This window comes from Mastacembelus armatus, chromosome 21, assembly GCF_900324485.2.
Source record: "Mastacembelus armatus chromosome 21, fMasArm1.2, whole genome shotgun sequence".
Lineage (NCBI taxonomy): Eukaryota > Metazoa > Chordata > Actinopteri > Synbranchiformes > Mastacembelidae > Mastacembelus > Mastacembelus armatus.
This window is the reverse complement of record NC_046653.1, coordinates 20945596-20962292: the sequence shown is the minus strand read 5'-3', so window position 1 is coordinate 20962292 and position 16697 is coordinate 20945596. Positions and strand designations below refer to the sequence as shown.

Below are 16697 nucleotides of genomic sequence, written 5' to 3'. Positions count from 1 at the left end.
ACAAACGCATGGCATATGTTACTCCAGAACTGGTTCCACTGAATAAAGTTTTGATACAAATGTTTTGCATGGGGCCGACTGACTTTGTACTGGTGTGAATAAAGAGTATATACTTAGAATAAATCTATATCATGCAAAGCGTATTCACATTATTGTGCTCCAGTTAGCAGCAGTGGAAGGCTTCACTAGATAAAAACCAACTGACTCCAAAGTGTCTTAAAACTCATTAGCCATGAAAATGGGTTTAACGCATGTAGCAGGTCAGGATGTGTGTCGCTCACACTGCTTTCATCTGTGTGCGGCTGTTCATCATCATCGTACAACTGGCCTTTGATGTAAAGCATGTATAGGTCTCGAATGCAACTACTTGGCATGTCCAGGTGAGGCTAAGAAAAGAGCAGCTGAAGACCCAGTATTAAAGTGCTTATACCATTCAGTGCTGCGTTTCCTGAAGCTTTGGGGGCTTGTAAGACGTTTGATGTAATTTACTTCCTCCAGAATCAGAAAACACAGTACGCTGTTTGCACAGGATGAATAAATAAGTGATCCGTTCAAGTTTAGCCATTTTCTACAGTCTTGAGAGAATAAGGTGACATTGTTGCTTTGCAGATTGACCTTTTGGCAGCAGTGAAGGCCAGACGTGCACTGCCTTATATCACTGACTGCACTGGTCTTTATTAAGCATGAAGCTGGATAGGCCTGCAGGTTTTTGTCCAAACACAGATTATCTTGAAAACATCAACATACAATTTCCAACATAGCAAAAATCGACAATACTTGATTTGTTATTTTACATATTTTCATTCATTTGATTTGATATTTGTTTATTGTATTTGACAGGTGTTGTCACCCTGTGTTAGACACAGCTTTCAGTCAGCACTAAAAAAATACTGTTACCCACAATACATGACACTGTAGTATAATCCTTTCTCACACAAGCATTTCCAGAGAACATCAAGCTGCAACTATTTTAATCTGAATCCTGGATCAAAAAGCCAGTTCAAACAAAATACCTATTATACATGGTTGAGTGTGAGTTCCTGTTTTTGCATGTGTGTGTGTGTGAGTGTGTGAGTGTTTGGTTGTACAATCCACAGAGGAACCGTGAAGGTTGCACTCAACAAGGATGAGTCACTGCACTGCCGCACTCGTCATATTCTCCTCCTTATAAATGAGCGGCTGAAGCAGCACAGATGTGGTTTGAACTTCCCTCCTGCGTCTCACCACATGTGTTTACAGGCTGCTGCTGGTGGTGAGGGGACTCTTCGCTTGTCCTCCTCCTCCTTTTACACCTTGTTCTGCTTCTTCACTGTGTTTGAAATTACACGTGTTCTGAATATCTGGAAAGCTTGATGCTCTTTTAATCTTGGCCACATGGTTCATGTGGAGGTTATGCCAACACACATGGGTCATAATAAACAATTTGATGGAACACTGAAAAGGTTTATGTTTGAGGCCGGAAACTTCCTCTAATTCTCTTTATACTCATCCAATAGTTAGTCAGATATTGTGTGTTGTAAATGTAATTTTTTCCTACTGTCCTTATTTGTCTTTTAGTGTGGTAGTTTGTTGGTTCACTCTGTTATTTATTAGGTGACCTCTCTTTTCTAACAGTGTCCTGAGCACATTCACACCTAAACTGATCAAAACAACCACGATCTGGATCTCAGTTAGGGGCCTTGCTCAAAGTGCACAAAGCCTGGTCCGTAAGGTTTTTCCAGGTAGGTTCTGAAGAAGAGCTGAGCCCGTTATAGCAGCAGATGAAATCTTTTTTTCCCAATGCTCACATGTGTTTGGGTGTCTGCATACTTTGGCCATGTAGTGTAAGATTAAAGTTACTTAACTGCCAAACAAACGCAAAAGGCACAATTTTCTCTGAAGAGCAATGAGGGTGAAAACATGTTCAAAGTACAAGTACCTCAGATGTATTCTCAAATACAGTATACGCTTGGTTGCTCTCCACCACTGACTACTGGTCTAGGAAGGTGAAAAAAATGAGTCCTGTGATTGTATTACCTGTTTTTTCACGTTATTCTATATTTTCTTTACAACTTTCCTATTATTCAACACCAGGGTCTGTGAAAGAGCACAGAATGTGCAGAGGAGAGCAAGCAGTCATAAGACAAGCACAGAAAACAAGTTGCACAATGTGAATCAGGCTAAATTTGTGTTTGATTTATATCTGAGTCCTTTTTTGTGGACGAGGACAGTGCTGAATAGAAACCGCTGTTCTCTCCTGTTAAGCGTTTCACCCTTGATAAATTCCAAAAGAGGCAAAGGCAACTTTGCAAAAACATGAGTCTCCTCGTCACATGCCTCCAAGTTACATTTGTTAGCGCACAATCAGAAATTATATGAAAAAAATGCTCTTTTTTCTGTGTGTGCTGTATGTTCCCTCATTGCCAACATTCACGGTGGGCAGAACTGAAAACACTGGACTGAATCACACAAATGAAACAGCCACATATTTTTTTTTTTTCCACTGATTAAACCCTGATTAGCCATTGTTCTAACTACATACACCACCAGCAACAGATACAGAGACGATCATCTTCAATTAGTCGGTTTGTGCAAAATATAAATCCATCAATTGATTAATGGGATTTTTACAAAACCAAAGTTATAGAAGACTTGCTTCACAATAAAACCCATAATCCAGGAGATCCATTAATATTCAACACATGTGAGGAAATTTAGTCAAAAAAACTAGTAAAAAAGGAACCGAGGCATGTTGGCAGATTTCTCGGACTGCAACAGGAGCAGCAGCTAACCAGGTGAGCCAGCTGATTGCTCAGGTGCATCAATTAGTCTGATGATGTCAGATGTCTCCACAGCATGTGAGATTCAGCAGCAGCACACACACTGCGCACGACATTATCTAAACAACGTCAGGTCTCTGGAGGCCTTAAGCTGCTGTTGAGGGAAGGTTTAATAAAGGCTTTTTATAGCAGCATGTCTCAGCAATCGCTTTGGTCACTTATTTCAGCGCCATCGTATATTGTCTATAGGGGATTGTCTTCTGCATGAGTTGGTTTGTAATACGGAGATTTCACTGTTACAATTAAGGAGGTTTGAAAAAATGTACAGTATCAGATTTGGCTCAAGAATCATGAAAAGTTAAGTTGCAGGTGAAAAGCATTTAAAACCTTTTTACAGGAAATCTGATGGTGTTGAGCACATGAAGAAGATATCATTAACAGCATCATCTAATCTAGATTAGATTAGTGTAGCTAATCTAATGAGCTACAAAATCAAAAAGCAATACACGTCTAAACTGTACTTTGTGGAGTTTAGGTCCAAACACCTCAAGCTTTCATTTTAAACTGAGGATATAAAGTTTTTAAAAGAGCAGAATAGTTCTAATATTTCCTGACAATATCCTCATTTTATTGTTGGACCCTCAAGTCGTGAGACCCCGACTGAAAATGGGGATTAATGCAGAAAAAGGCGTCACAGAGTGAAGACTCAACCTCAGTGGGTGTGTGTGTGTGTGTGTGGGTGTGTGTCTGTCTCTATCTCTATGTGGGCGTGCGTGTGCGTTGTGTGATGGCTATCCAGCTGTGAGCACAGACCCGCCCAGTCATCGAAAGCGCCCGAGGGTCGCGCAGCCTCTGATTTGGATTGAGCGGCCTGTCGACCAATGAAAGTGCGTCAGAAAGTGACTCAGCCTCTTCTTCTTTCCAATGGAAGCGCGGGGGAGAGGCGGACTGCAGGAAGCACACTTGGTTGAATGGCCATTAAAACAGCCATCAGCAGTAAATATGTTATGATGCCGCGCTCCAAACAGGCACCCAGCGGATTGTCCGCAGCAGCTGGAGCACTTTGGCACCGGGTGGACACTTCATGAGAGGCTGTGGCCGTACTGCCGCAGCGTTTCGCTGTGCGCAGAGCGTGGGTACAAACCAGGAGCCGCTCTGTGGGGTTTTCAGCAGTGATGGACAGCTATTGGACGTGGATTCGGTGCAGTGGTTTACGATAAATTGACCGTGCGGTTACACAGACTATACCATGGACCAGGGAGCTGGTTTCTGTAGCTGTCAGAGGAAGAGGAGGAGGAGCGGCTGAGTTTTCTCAGTGTGCGAGGATCGTGATGATGCTTTTTAGCCAAACGTGGACTCCCACCCCCATGAAGGATGCAATGTTTGAACAACACAGGTGCACGGAGGCTTAATGGGACCACGGAAGAGCCGCCAACATGCGGCTGAGCTGTTTCATTTCTGTCCACAAACCGCTTACAGATATAACGGATTCACAGCGTAATTGATGGTGTTGCGCTATGATCCAGCGGGGGACGAGCTTGTCTGAGTTGTGTAATGGTTTGTCATCCACAGCGCACGCTGCTGTGTAACCTCTCCGTGGACGGTAGTTAATTGGGCCCAATGATGTAGATCCAAATCCACCTGGACCTAATGTTCCTTCCTCTCATGACAAAACTGCCTCCCCTGTGATTTTTGCGCATGTTTAATTGATTTTATTCCAAGAGCTTTTCACAACTTCTGGTTATTTATTTGGGCGGTCCCAACTCGACTTTTAAAAATTAGAGATTTTTGGCTCAGAAGTGAGAAAATAAACCGCTGGCAGTTTCTGCTCCAAACCAACTATGGGAGATTCAGCTTGTAAGACGCTCACACTGCGACTCAGCTTTGGGACCAAATAGTTTCCTGACGTTTTTTTTTTCCTGACAAAACTTTTCCTCCAGTGCTTATTTGTCTGGGCACATTCTGTTGTTGCCTCCTGTGCTCCACCATGTCCAGATCAAACAGCGTCAGCCCACCCGGAGTCGGTGCGCCTGGGATGAGGGGAGGGACCGAGCACAGATCAGCTTGGGGAGAATCTGAGTCTGTGGCCAACGGGTGCCCATACTCGGCCAGATCCCCGCGCAAGAAACTCACCCGGACCAACAGTAGATGGAGGGAAGAGGATGATTTGGACCACCGGCAGCCCGGGCGAGCTTCCACGACTGTCAGCAGGGTCAGCTTCAGGTCCAGGTCGGCTTGGCAGGACCATGGCGAGGATAACCGAGACCGCGCGTCTCCTAAACGCCCAGAGGGCGAGGTGAGACCCAAGTCCGTGGAGCTGGGTCTTGAGGAGAGGAAAGCCAAACCGAAGGCCGATGAGGAGGAGGCCATGCCCGAAGTGAACTTTTCTTTTGTGGCGTGTTGCACCAGCGTCATGCACATTTTCAAATCCAAGAAATTCCAGTCGGAGAAGTTGGAGCGTCTGTACCAGCGCTACTTTTTCCGTCTCAACCAGAGCAGTTTGACTATGCTGATGGCCGTGCTGGTGCTGGTCTTCACGGTCATGCTGGGCTTCCACTGCTCCGGTGGAACAGCGAAGCCGAGCGTAACGTATGTGGTGGTATTTTCCTTGGCCATCTTCCTCACCCTCATACTCATCGTGGTCTGCAATAGGAACGGGTTTCACCAGGACCATATGTGGATTGTGTGCTATGTGGTCATCCTGGTGGTGCTGGTGATCCAGGTGATCGGAGTGCTGCTCGTGCAGCCCAGATGCGCCTCAGAGGGGATCTGGTGGACCGTGTTCTTCATCCATGTCATCTACACTCTGCTGCCCGTCAGGATGCGCGCCGCAGTCATTACTGGAGTTATTCTTTCCGCCATACACGTGGCTGTTTCTTGGATGTTGAACAGCATGGACAGCTTTCTGTGGAAACAGGTAATGTAGGTGAATGTGTTTTTGTTTAGAAAGCTTTCGGTGCGCACAGAGGGCAGCTCAGCTCCTCAGTAACCAGATCAGTAACGCACAGTAGAACATGAGCGTTTTGCTAATGGACTTTGTTTTTCTCCAGGTGTCAGAGTTTTCTCACAGCAGTGGAACTCACTGCACAGGCTTTCTTAGGGGCCAAGAGAGAAAAGTGAATACAGGTCAACTGGAAAACAGTGAGTGCTCTTTAGGTGCTGGTGTCCAAACGTGTAGGTTCTGTAAAGTCAGAGTCCTTACAGAGAGAGATCAGTGTGATGCAGCCACTAGGCGGCTATGACAACAAGCTTTTTGCCCCACATTGAGAGTTTGGAGTGTTAGCAGCTTCAGATGTGGGCCTACATAGATGACTTGAGGCATACCGAGGTCTTTTACATTTTGCACAAAGGTGATTGTGTGAACCAGAGAGTGTTTAGGCCAACCAGGGGTTAGGCTGAGCAGAGGGGCTGTGGCAGGACAGGGCTGTTGTGAAGTCCTGTCGGGTCCTAACTCCTCTTTGAGTCAAAGCCAGCACTTAAACACTACCAGAAAAACCAAAACTGAGTGAGCTGTTCTGTTCATCACATGATCCTATAGGCTCAGGCTTTGTCTTCAACAAACATTCAGTTATTTACATGAGATGTAGCTGCTGGTTGTCACAACTGGTCCTCAGGAGCAGACTATAGGTTTGTCCTCTAGACAAAATACAGCCTGGTTGTGCTTTACAGTTGACCAGGCAGTGCAGCTAGAGAGGAAATCTGATTATAAGTGAAACATTGCATAGGTGGTCCTTATATTGGTTCTTATATTGCACTGCAATGTGGAAGCATTTATCATTTCTAATGGAGTTTATTTGTTATGAATTAGACAAAAAACCTTGTCTCTATCACCAAGAGTCAGTATTGTTGTGATTTTCTGTTAAATGTGTTTAAGTTTAATTTGGCTGCTTCGTCTCATTCGGTGCATCATCCTGCATTTGAGTTTCTTTATTCATTTGGGATGTGCAGTACTGACTGTAGTCCTGTTAGGACGACTGCTTATTGCTTTATTCTTGTAAGAGTCTGTTCCATGTAACGGCCTTAATGAGTCCACATTACACAGACACATTACAGCACAGTGGATGTTTGTGTGAAATATGTTGGCTGATGTTTACAACAGCCTTAGATATGCTGCTAATGGTAATTCTGCTCTCAGCCACTTAATAATGACCTTTAAGCACATTTGTAGTAATGGGTCAGTTCATTAATGGGGCTAAGTATCTTAGAAACAGCAAACTGCTGGTTAAATGTCTGAAGATGGAGTAAAAGTGTTTGTGGGACTTGTAGTTTTAAGGGATATTGTTTTGTTGTGCTGCTGAGCCTACATGTTCCAAATGCTGTTGGTAGTGCAACATCAATGTTACTTTCAAAGCGTTTCTTCGGGGTTGCTGGATTATTATTTAAAGGTACATTTAATTGTATTGTCTGCTTACACTCACTGTTATTAACCTCACGCTTTGTTTTGACTGTGTTGCTGTAACTTATAACTCTGCAGATCTTTACTCGCACCTCATTGTTTTGGGTGTTCACTCAGTTTTTTTCAGGCTTCCTGCTGCTCATAAATGTTTTTCCAAGCAATGTAGCTTCACTACATCATGAACTTGTATTAAGATTCCTTCCTAAAAAAAAACGGAGGGTTTGTCATACACTTGTCGTTTATCTTTCAATTTTGAAACACGACATGGTCAATCATATGTGGCGATGCCTGGCCACATGTTTTGTTGTGCTGTTTGTTCTGAGGCTACTCTGACCTAGTCAGAGTGCATGAATGGTCTTGAACCACTATTTCCTCAGTCATCTCATTATCACAAATGTATCCACAGTTTTTCATCATTTGTTTGTTTTTACAGTGTAGTGTTTGGTTATATGAGCAAAAGGCGGTGGTTGAGTTTTTTTATGTGAATGACATGTGACCCTGACTTTATTTGTGTTTTCTGTCAAAGTCCCATTGTCATTTGATGTATTGATGTGAGTGTGTGGGAACGAGCTTCTGTATTTGTTGTTGTTTCCTCACCATGCTGTTGTTTTTAGCATATCTGTTCTCCCCTGTTTACTTAGGAACTGGCTTATTGCAGAGTTTAACCACTGCAGTTTATGTGAGATCCCACAATAATGTAATTTCTAGTGTGTGCTCACAGGAATAGGCCGAGTTTCCCCAAGTCTTTAGAAATACACCGTGAGTCAGAGTTGTAAAAGTGCTAATCCTAACAGTTACACGGTGAGGTTTTCACTTTCATTTTCAACATTCATTCAGGTGAAGGGTGTGTTTCCGAGCATGGGGACATTGTTAGTTGAATAGGCTGAATTTGGCAGTGAATTTTAAAATGAATCATGTCTCTATTCATGACCATTTTCATTGCCAGTTGTCAAAAGTGGTAACTGTACAGTTTCTATAGGGTCATATTGGTTCATCATGAAAAGGCCTTGTAGGGCAAGAATTACTCATTTTCCTCAAACGTTGTGAGCTAAACACAAGAACACTACAGAGCCATGTCAGTATCATGTGAGAAAAACATGCAATAAACATATTTCCTCTTAACATCAGGGTCCCAGTGGAAACCTCTGTCCAGTCGTGTCACATATTTGGATTCAGCTGCGATTAAGTGAGGATTCACCTTTAGTGTGGCGTGCTTTGTTTGGTCAAGTGAAGGCGGTGCTGTTCAGACTCTGGGGGAACCAGACATTTGGTAAACTTGGCTGTAGTTCATTACAGGTGAGAGTGACATCTGATCCTGGAGCAGCCTTGCAGCATGGCTGGTTTTACGGGGACAAGGAGCGACATATTTGACAGGACATGATTTGGGACCGAGCACTTGTTCTCCTGTGGCTGCTTTTGACCTTTTCCACCAGCACAGGAAGCTTTTTATGAAATCACATAAGCATGGATTTGGTGTTTGAAAGGTCACAAGGCCTATAGAGGACTAGCTTATAATTAGGCTAAATTTGGTTGGAACCTGAAAGTTTTGTAAAATTCCAAAGTAAGCCTGAATTTCTACTTGAAGCAGTTTGAGAATAGTAATTAAAATGCAGCAGAAGCAATGTTTAGATGTAACATTTAACACAATTTAATCCCCGTTTGAACTGAGATGAGAAAAACGTTATTAGTCCCTGAGGGGACGTTCGTGGTAGATCTAAAATCACAAAAAGTTTTACATATGGAGCCCTAAGCAGACCTTAATGTGTCAAATCATGGAGTTCCTTTTGTCAGCTCTGCTAAAGTCCAACATCTGTCGCAGCAGAAAGTTGAGGAACAATTTTTGTTTTGTGAAACTTGTCCCAAACCCGATCTGTTTCTGGTTTAACTTGTCTAACCTTCACAATTCTCCAGAAATGGCGGAAATGCAAACATGGCTATGCTAAAGGAACATCAAGCTCCTGAGTTACTTCCTGGGTTTGTTTCCTCAGCCTGTTTGGTTGAAAAGTCCTGCTTCTATTCTTCTTTGCCCGCCCCGTCCAAATTCATGGAGAAGGGCAGATACTGTAAGTGGACCAGTCCTAGGTGGCAGGATTCCAGTGGTAACACGGTTTTCTGCCTGTTCAATTGAATTGCCTCATAATGTGTGGAAATTCAAAGCAGATGTCCACATCGTCTCTCCCTCCCATACCTGCCTTCTTGCAGCCATCTCTCCTGGTTCTGACCTGCTTTTAATTTCCCTGCAAGACTTAGCCTTTGTGGACAGACTTTTAACAACCCCTGCAGGAGGACTAACACGGGCTTGAGATCGATGGGATAGCTCTCAGAAAACTGTAAACATCAGATTTCAGATAGCATGACAAAGTTCATTGCTTTGTCGGCTTTATTGGCTTTGTTTAACTGTACTTTGATGAGCGGCCACAGGCTGAGGAGTGTGACGGAGGATGCTGCTGCTCTGGTCAGAATATTTAAACCACACATAGACGCAGGGCGAGCCTGAGTAGGCCTACCTTTCATAAATCACTGCTGATAAATTTTGTGAGTGCAGAAAACTGCTCAGATCTCCTGTAACTTAGCAACAGATTCTATTTAACAAACACCAGCCAGCTCCTCTCAGCGCTTTCTGGGAGCACCTGGGCATTTTTTTATCTCCAGCTGCTGCCTACACAACATTTTGTGTGCTGTGTTGGACTGAGATTCATAACTTCTATTGTTGCATCTGTGTTTTTCTGTTGTTTTTCTGTTCACACAGCATAAAGGATACGTGCAGTGGATGTTTTTTTTTTTTTTTTCCCCTTTTTAAATAAAACCCTAGACATCACCAAAAACACTTCAAGCAGCAGAATCAACTTAAAATCACAGCCATCTGAGTTTTATGGTTGGAGCATCATTTACATCATTTAGCTTTTTGTATTTTAGAGGAATTTCTTCTGCAATGCATTTAACTGCTACAGTCTCCAATGCTGTTAAACGCAAATTAATCTGAATTGAGAAAATTCAGTGTAGAGCCCAACTTCATATTAAGTGGAAATTCTCATGTTTTCTGTCTCAAACCTGCACAAACTGGTAGAAAGACAGTGATTTAAAGGTAAAAATGCCAAACTCTGTATGTTTATTATTGATTTTAATTCTTATTAGAATCCAGCAGATATTATTAGGCCCAGGATCCCCCTAGGAATTAGAGAGTCCATCAGTCAATACATGTATCCTGTACCGATGTTCAGTTTCAATACGGGAAGAAATATGACCTTTGTAAAGTGAGAGGGTGTGGAGGTTAAGGTGGTGTAGCAGGTCTGAGTCCTGTCACTGACAATCATGTGTCTGTTTCCTTTTAATCTTCACAGTTCTGTAACAATCGCTGTCTCCGTGGACAGATATTGGATATTTCAGACTAAAGGTTGTCACTGAGCCTGGTTTGTGAGGGGACGCGCTTGTTTTCTTTGTGAGAGCGGATGCAGCACAGAAAGCTCAGGTTTCTCGGCTGTTTTAAGAAGCAGGTTTAGTAACACAGATGGTTTTGGTTCAAAGCATGTTTGGGTCAAACTCAGCCAGCTCTGTTCTCATCCATTTGTGAAATGATTATTATTATTATTATTATTGTAGATTTGAGTCCATTCAAAAAGCTTTGACACCGTGACCATCAGCAGTGGTTTTAATAGTTCTTTCAGCTTATCATGGCATTTCTCATCATTACTTTTGTTACTGTTTAGAATAAGAGCTTAAAGTGCAGTTGAAAGATCTGGGAAAAAGCTCTTTAAGTGCAGCTTCAGTAAAGAATTCTTTTTTTTTTTTCCCCGTCAAACATCTTGATGTATGTTTAGTTAAGAGGAAATGTCCTCTCCTTTTGATGTCTGCGTGCTTCTGTGATCACAAGCAGAAGATTTGACAGCGAAATTTAAAACTGATGGATAGTTTCCACTTTGACATTATTGGCTGTTGGGCTTCGTTGCCTCATTCTGCTCATCTGACATTCATTAGCTCTAATTTGTTTGTTTGCTTTGATTGAATTCAGACCTGCTGATTATTATTTGCAGGGTGAATGAAATAAGTAATTCTGATTCTCATCTCTAACATGGAATTAGACTTTCAGTGAGGGTAGTTCCTCTGAGATCTGGTGTTACAGTAATGTGGTACAGCTTCTTGCCGACCAGCACCGGTTTGTTTTGATTCTTACTGTTAGTACTGCTATTTTTTTAATGCTGTGTGAACAAACAATCCTATTAATCTTTATTATTCTGAGCTGGAGCCGATATTTTTTACACTTGTATTTAGACTGATCTGCCATTTTTACCACTGCATTATTCATCCACCTCTGGCTGCCTGTCAGCTGTTTTGTTTAATATTAGTGGTTTCTGTGCCCTGACCAATGGGATGTCACAGGGAACAGCTAGCCTGGTGTTTGCTGTAGGAAAGTTTAGAAGAGTAGCTTTTACAGGGAACTGCTCAGTTGCTACAAACATCCTTACCACCGAGGGCGATGCCTGTTCTTAATTGAATACAGTTTATTGCATGGGAGGTGAAGAGGATCTTTGCTGCTGGTTTTCCGGGGCCTGGAGTTGTGTGTCTGTTGAGGAGACGAATGGTCATGAACCTGACCTCAGAGTTTTAGTGTTGTGCTTCATGTGTCACCACTACCTGAAACAATGCATTCCTTTGCTTTGTTTTCAATGCAGAAGCTGCCTTTACTCCTTGCACAACTAGATTTGTCTTTTGTGCGTGTGTGTGCGTGTTGTACATCTTGAGAGCAACACTATTCATGCCTCTGGGGAGAGGCTGCTCCTCGAGCTACAATTCATTACACTGAGACAACAAACACATGTGGCAGAGCTGTGTGACGCAGACAGGACCAGGGACCAACGGCAGGTTTTTCACCCAGAATGTGGCCATTCGGAGCAGCTGTAACAGTTGAGCCTTTAGACATGGAGGGACCCATGTCCCCAGTATTTTCTGCTTTTCTTTTTTCTTCCAAAGATCGAGGAGAGTGGGATTAGTAGTTGGTTCAAGACATAAAGAGGCTGCAGAAATTAAAATACTGTATTTACAGTTAGAAAAACAGTGGGATTTCTCTCTTATGTTATTGTTTTGAATCTTTTGAGCAGTTAGAGGGTGAAGCTCGTGCACGTCAGTGCCGGGAGTGACTCTAAGTGTTCATTTGACACATAAAGTCCTTGAACCTTGGCAGCTCTGCCACAGTAAAGGTTGACAATAGTCCTAAATAATACTCAGAACTGAGTCCAGGTTTTTAACATCAGGTGTAGCTATTGGTTTGTTCCTTTCGCACCACTTTCTGAAATGAACCTCTAACTGGTTTCTTCTCTTAAATTCTTGATAGAAATGACACTGTATCATCATACGTTTCACATTTTTAAGCTCAGGTTTAGATTTAGGCCCAACTGTGCACCTGGTATGTCTGATCAGCAGAAGCATTTTGAGCCTCAGTGATCGTAGATTTGATCGGACTTTTCTGGTCACTGGAAATGAAGATGATATGAAAATATTCTTTGTTTATGTGGCATTTCTAGTCTGGGTTTGTTTTGCTTTCTGTCAGACTGGAATGTTATTTGTGCCCCAGACTTGTTAAATCTGTAGTACTTTGCATGGTTCCCATTACTGGATGATGACATTCAGAGTTATGATGTAACTCTATGGTTTGTTGTGTTTCACTCTGTAAGGCAACTTAGAACTGATTAAAGCAGTGAGAAATAACATTAGGGAATCAGTATCTCCTGCAGGAAGTAAACAGTTCTCACACATGCATTTTCACTTATTTATATGTCACATTCAAAAATCAAAAAAATGTATTTCTGTAAACAAACATGAAATGTAGGAGACTTTCTTTGTGGAAATTGCCATTTTACTGACAGACATAGCTTTTATAGAATAGTGTCAGTGGTCATCAAATAAAAAGAAGCATATAGCGACAGGAACGCTTCAATTTTTTTCACACTTCTCATTGTGCCAAATGTGCTGCTTTAACAGCTACACATTGAATCAGGCTCCTATAGCAACAGAGCATACCACTTACAGTGGGACTGTTAGATGCAGCAACCCCACGGATCAGTATACGGGGTTTTAATGCATTTACATGTTGTCACTAGTCACACTGTGTGGCCTCCTTTACCGCACAGCAGGTGTTTCTTCTTTAGAAGCATCTGTGGAAAAACTGTCCCCCAACCTGTTAAAATCCAGGGCTGTGACCTGATCACTAGATGCTAATAGGTGACTCTGCAGTATGAGCCTCATGCATTCACCTGCCTGGCGTTTTAGTTTCCCCTCCAGGACTATTCACACAGGCCTGTTAACACTGAAGTTGATTTATTGTGTGAGGTTAATGAAACTACCAGTTCTTTGATGTGCTCAAATGAATCACGGTGCAGAATCAATTATTTAAATGAACTGTCAGGTGTATTAAAATGATAACAACATACTTTCTCATGCATTTGTACAAACATTAGCTCCAACCAAAAATTTTCTCTTACTACCCTTGTATTGAGATGGGAACACTAAAAGTGCTGCCCTATCTATTATTCAGGTCACAGAATTATTTTATTTTGTGCCTGAGTTTCAACCAGTACATGTATTAAGACTTAATTGGATTCACATTTTGTACTCATTCATTCATTCATTTTCCATCATGTCATTCAACTGTACCCATTAGCATGGCCTGGTGCCTGTCTCACTAAGCAGAATAACAAGGTTATCCATCTAACTTTGGGCTTGATCCGAGCTTTTTGTCTTACAAAGAGGGCACGAGTTGAAATCACACCATGACAACTAACGCTGAACACAGACCAGGTGCAGTTTTTGTTCAGGTTCATGGATTAAAGTAGAAAACCACCTCCTCATCAGCCAGCGTTCAGCAGAGGACCCCACAGTGACCCAAAATACTGCATCCACATAAACCAATACAAATGTCCAGAGAGGTGATGAGGTTACAAAGCAGAACTAGACTTCATTTGCTGTGTCACTTAATTTGACCAGAAATAACAGCAGAACAGCCAGTCTCTTTATATCAGGTGGAAGGTTTCTTGTGGTGTAAGTAATAAATAAAAGGTACAGTGCATATTAATTATTACTGTTGTTTTAGTGCAGCTTGTTGCTCTCATGTTTCATCACATTAAACTGCTTTGTTGTTAGAAAATTCTTTTTAAAGACTGAATTATATGAAGTGTGATGAACTTTACCAACATGTTTTTCCATGTTTTATGTGCAGCAGGACATGCAGTATCATTTGTGTGTGCTAATGTGTTATGATGGATGTGATGGTGATTTGCTTATGGTAAAAAAAAAAAAAAAAAAAAGCTTTAGGACCAGTATGTAAACACAGTTTCATGACCTCAGTATTGATGCAGTTTATTTGCAGTAGTGAGTGATTGTCAGGGGCCTAGATAGTGGTTTGTGCATCTTTTCATGCATAAAGATAATTTTTGTACCAAAACAAAGGCAAAAGCTAATTGAGCCAGTTAAGACAGTAGCTTTCTATGCTACTAGCAGTTCTACATGTTGCTTGTACTCAGCTGTCAACACAACGGGCTCAGAGGAAAACAACTCGACTTTTTAGATTAATTTAAAGGGACCGTTCATATAAACATTGTTAATATCTGAAATTAAACTCACCAAAGTTGCCCCAAGGCACTCCATGTTCTTTCCTTTGTCTTTCCTTGAGTAGTTGAAGTGCAGTTTAAATATTAAATTAGCTCCTTTTTCACGTGGGTGGATGCCCAGGTTGGTCATAAGTTTATCTCTTCTAATATTCCTTTTGTTTGTCATCTCTAAACGTAGCTGTCATTTGTATGCAGTATGCTTTACTGCACTAAAAAAGTAAAATGATTCTTCAGAGCTAAATTTGTGAATGCAGCTTAGGTTCAGTAGTCATGCCAATTGCCATTTTGCATCCATGCTAATTGTTCTACATGATGAGAACTCATTTTTCACAGTTCATAGCAGAGAGAGTTCTCACGTATAAGCAGACCTCACTGCACCAGTGTTTGCATGTGCGTGCTGGGACAAACTACACAGACTGGGCAGCCTGAAGAACACTTTATTTTTTTTTCATAGCTAACGTGAGTTCAGAGTAAAATTCTTGACCTGTAACATTTGGCTGAAAAGTAAGCACAGAAAAAAGTGGCGGTTTAAAATAGTAATGAATGAATTGGGTTTTAATGCAACCCCTAACTTGAAATGAAGTGTGACCACATGTGCTGTGTCTCAGCCAGGAATCATATCTCAGGTTAAACCTCATGAAAGTATCTCTTCTGATGTGTGTGTCTATGTGTGGTCATCATAGTCTGTAATAACCTGAGAAACTGTGTCCTTGCTCTTTCCACCTGATCATATACTTCCTAGTGGAACCGGTTTCTGATTGGACACTTCAGACCCTTGCAAACATGAAGTTTTTACTGATCCTGTCTTTGGTGATGTAACGTTGTTGTGAGGACTTTGGTAAATACTTCTACAAGACTCACCTTTGTGATTAGTTTGCTACAGTAATTGTTTATGCCATGTAATGTCAAAAAAGTACAGTAAACACCATATGTTAAAGCTTCTTGATGAATATAAACCCAGCATTCACTCACTGGCTTTGTTAGCAAAACGTTTGATGCTGTGCTGGACTAGACATAGCATCTTATCTGTTAACCAGAGTTTGTGCTGGACATGTGTGTGAAACATATGGTAATACCAAAAGATGTTAAAAGGTTCTCTAGAGCTACCAGTCACAAAAAAAGTTTTTAAATGTTTTAAACAGTAATTTGATCATCAAAATTGAATTTTTGATTTGTGCTGTCATACTCCGTCCAGGATGTTTTGATTATCAAATGCCAATGTTGTGCTTTTCTGCAGAATAGCTGCAGTTGTTGTTCTTCCTGTAGCACGCTAATTGCCTTAAATTGAAGTCACTTGTAATGGATTCAGTAGTGTCTGGAGGAACTTTTCAGAGCACACCTGTAGCCACACCCACGCCTCTGCTGTCCATCATAGTTCTGTCTATACCCAGCATGAAACGTCCTGTGAATACAGAGGGTGAATCTGTGACTTCTCCCAAAGGACCTAGACACCAGCATCTTCTGCACAACTCTGTAATTTGGTTAGAATAACTCTAAACATATTCTAAAAGCTCACCATTTGGTGCTGCTGTTTATCTTCGGTGTGAATATGATCATGTGCATGGATGTTGTGCACAAATGTGCCTGTATGCACACACAGAGCAGTGTAGCTCAGAGACTGCCTTTGTCAAGGTGGCAAGAAGAGTCCACTGAGCCCATTAGGTGCCATTATTCTAATTTTAGAAAGTAATTCCATTATCGTCAGTAATGAGTTCAAATCTATTGTCCGGTCGTCAGGTTGCTCATGGATAGAGGGGATAGATGGTGTTTTTCTGTTTCTCATACAAGAGGATCACTTGCACATATACAGATGACTCACCAAAGAAATGAAGTGAGAAATGTTCTTCAGTGTGATAATTACAGAATTGATCCCACAGCCTATTTACATGATGGAACTGTTAAAGCTTTTCACCGACATTGATCCGATGGTGAATTCATCCA

The 16697-nt window shown here is 41.8% G+C and overlaps 1 protein-coding gene across 4 annotated transcripts in view; it reads left to right on the top strand.

Moving 5' to 3' along the window:
- The first annotated feature begins 3738 nt into the window (after positions 1-3738).
- The window catches only part of adcy5 (adenylate cyclase 5), a 54272-nt gene continuing 41313 nt past the window's right edge, over positions 3739-16697 (top strand). For all 4 annotated transcript variants that reach the window (XM_026294761.2, XM_026294760.2, XM_026294759.2 and 1 more), the window contains exon 1: positions 3739-5676. In XM_026294761.2, the coding sequence (XP_026150546.1) occupies positions 4747-5676 (930 nt within the window). In that variant the 5' untranslated portion in view covers positions 3739-4746. The remainder of the gene's footprint in view (positions 5677-16697) is intronic.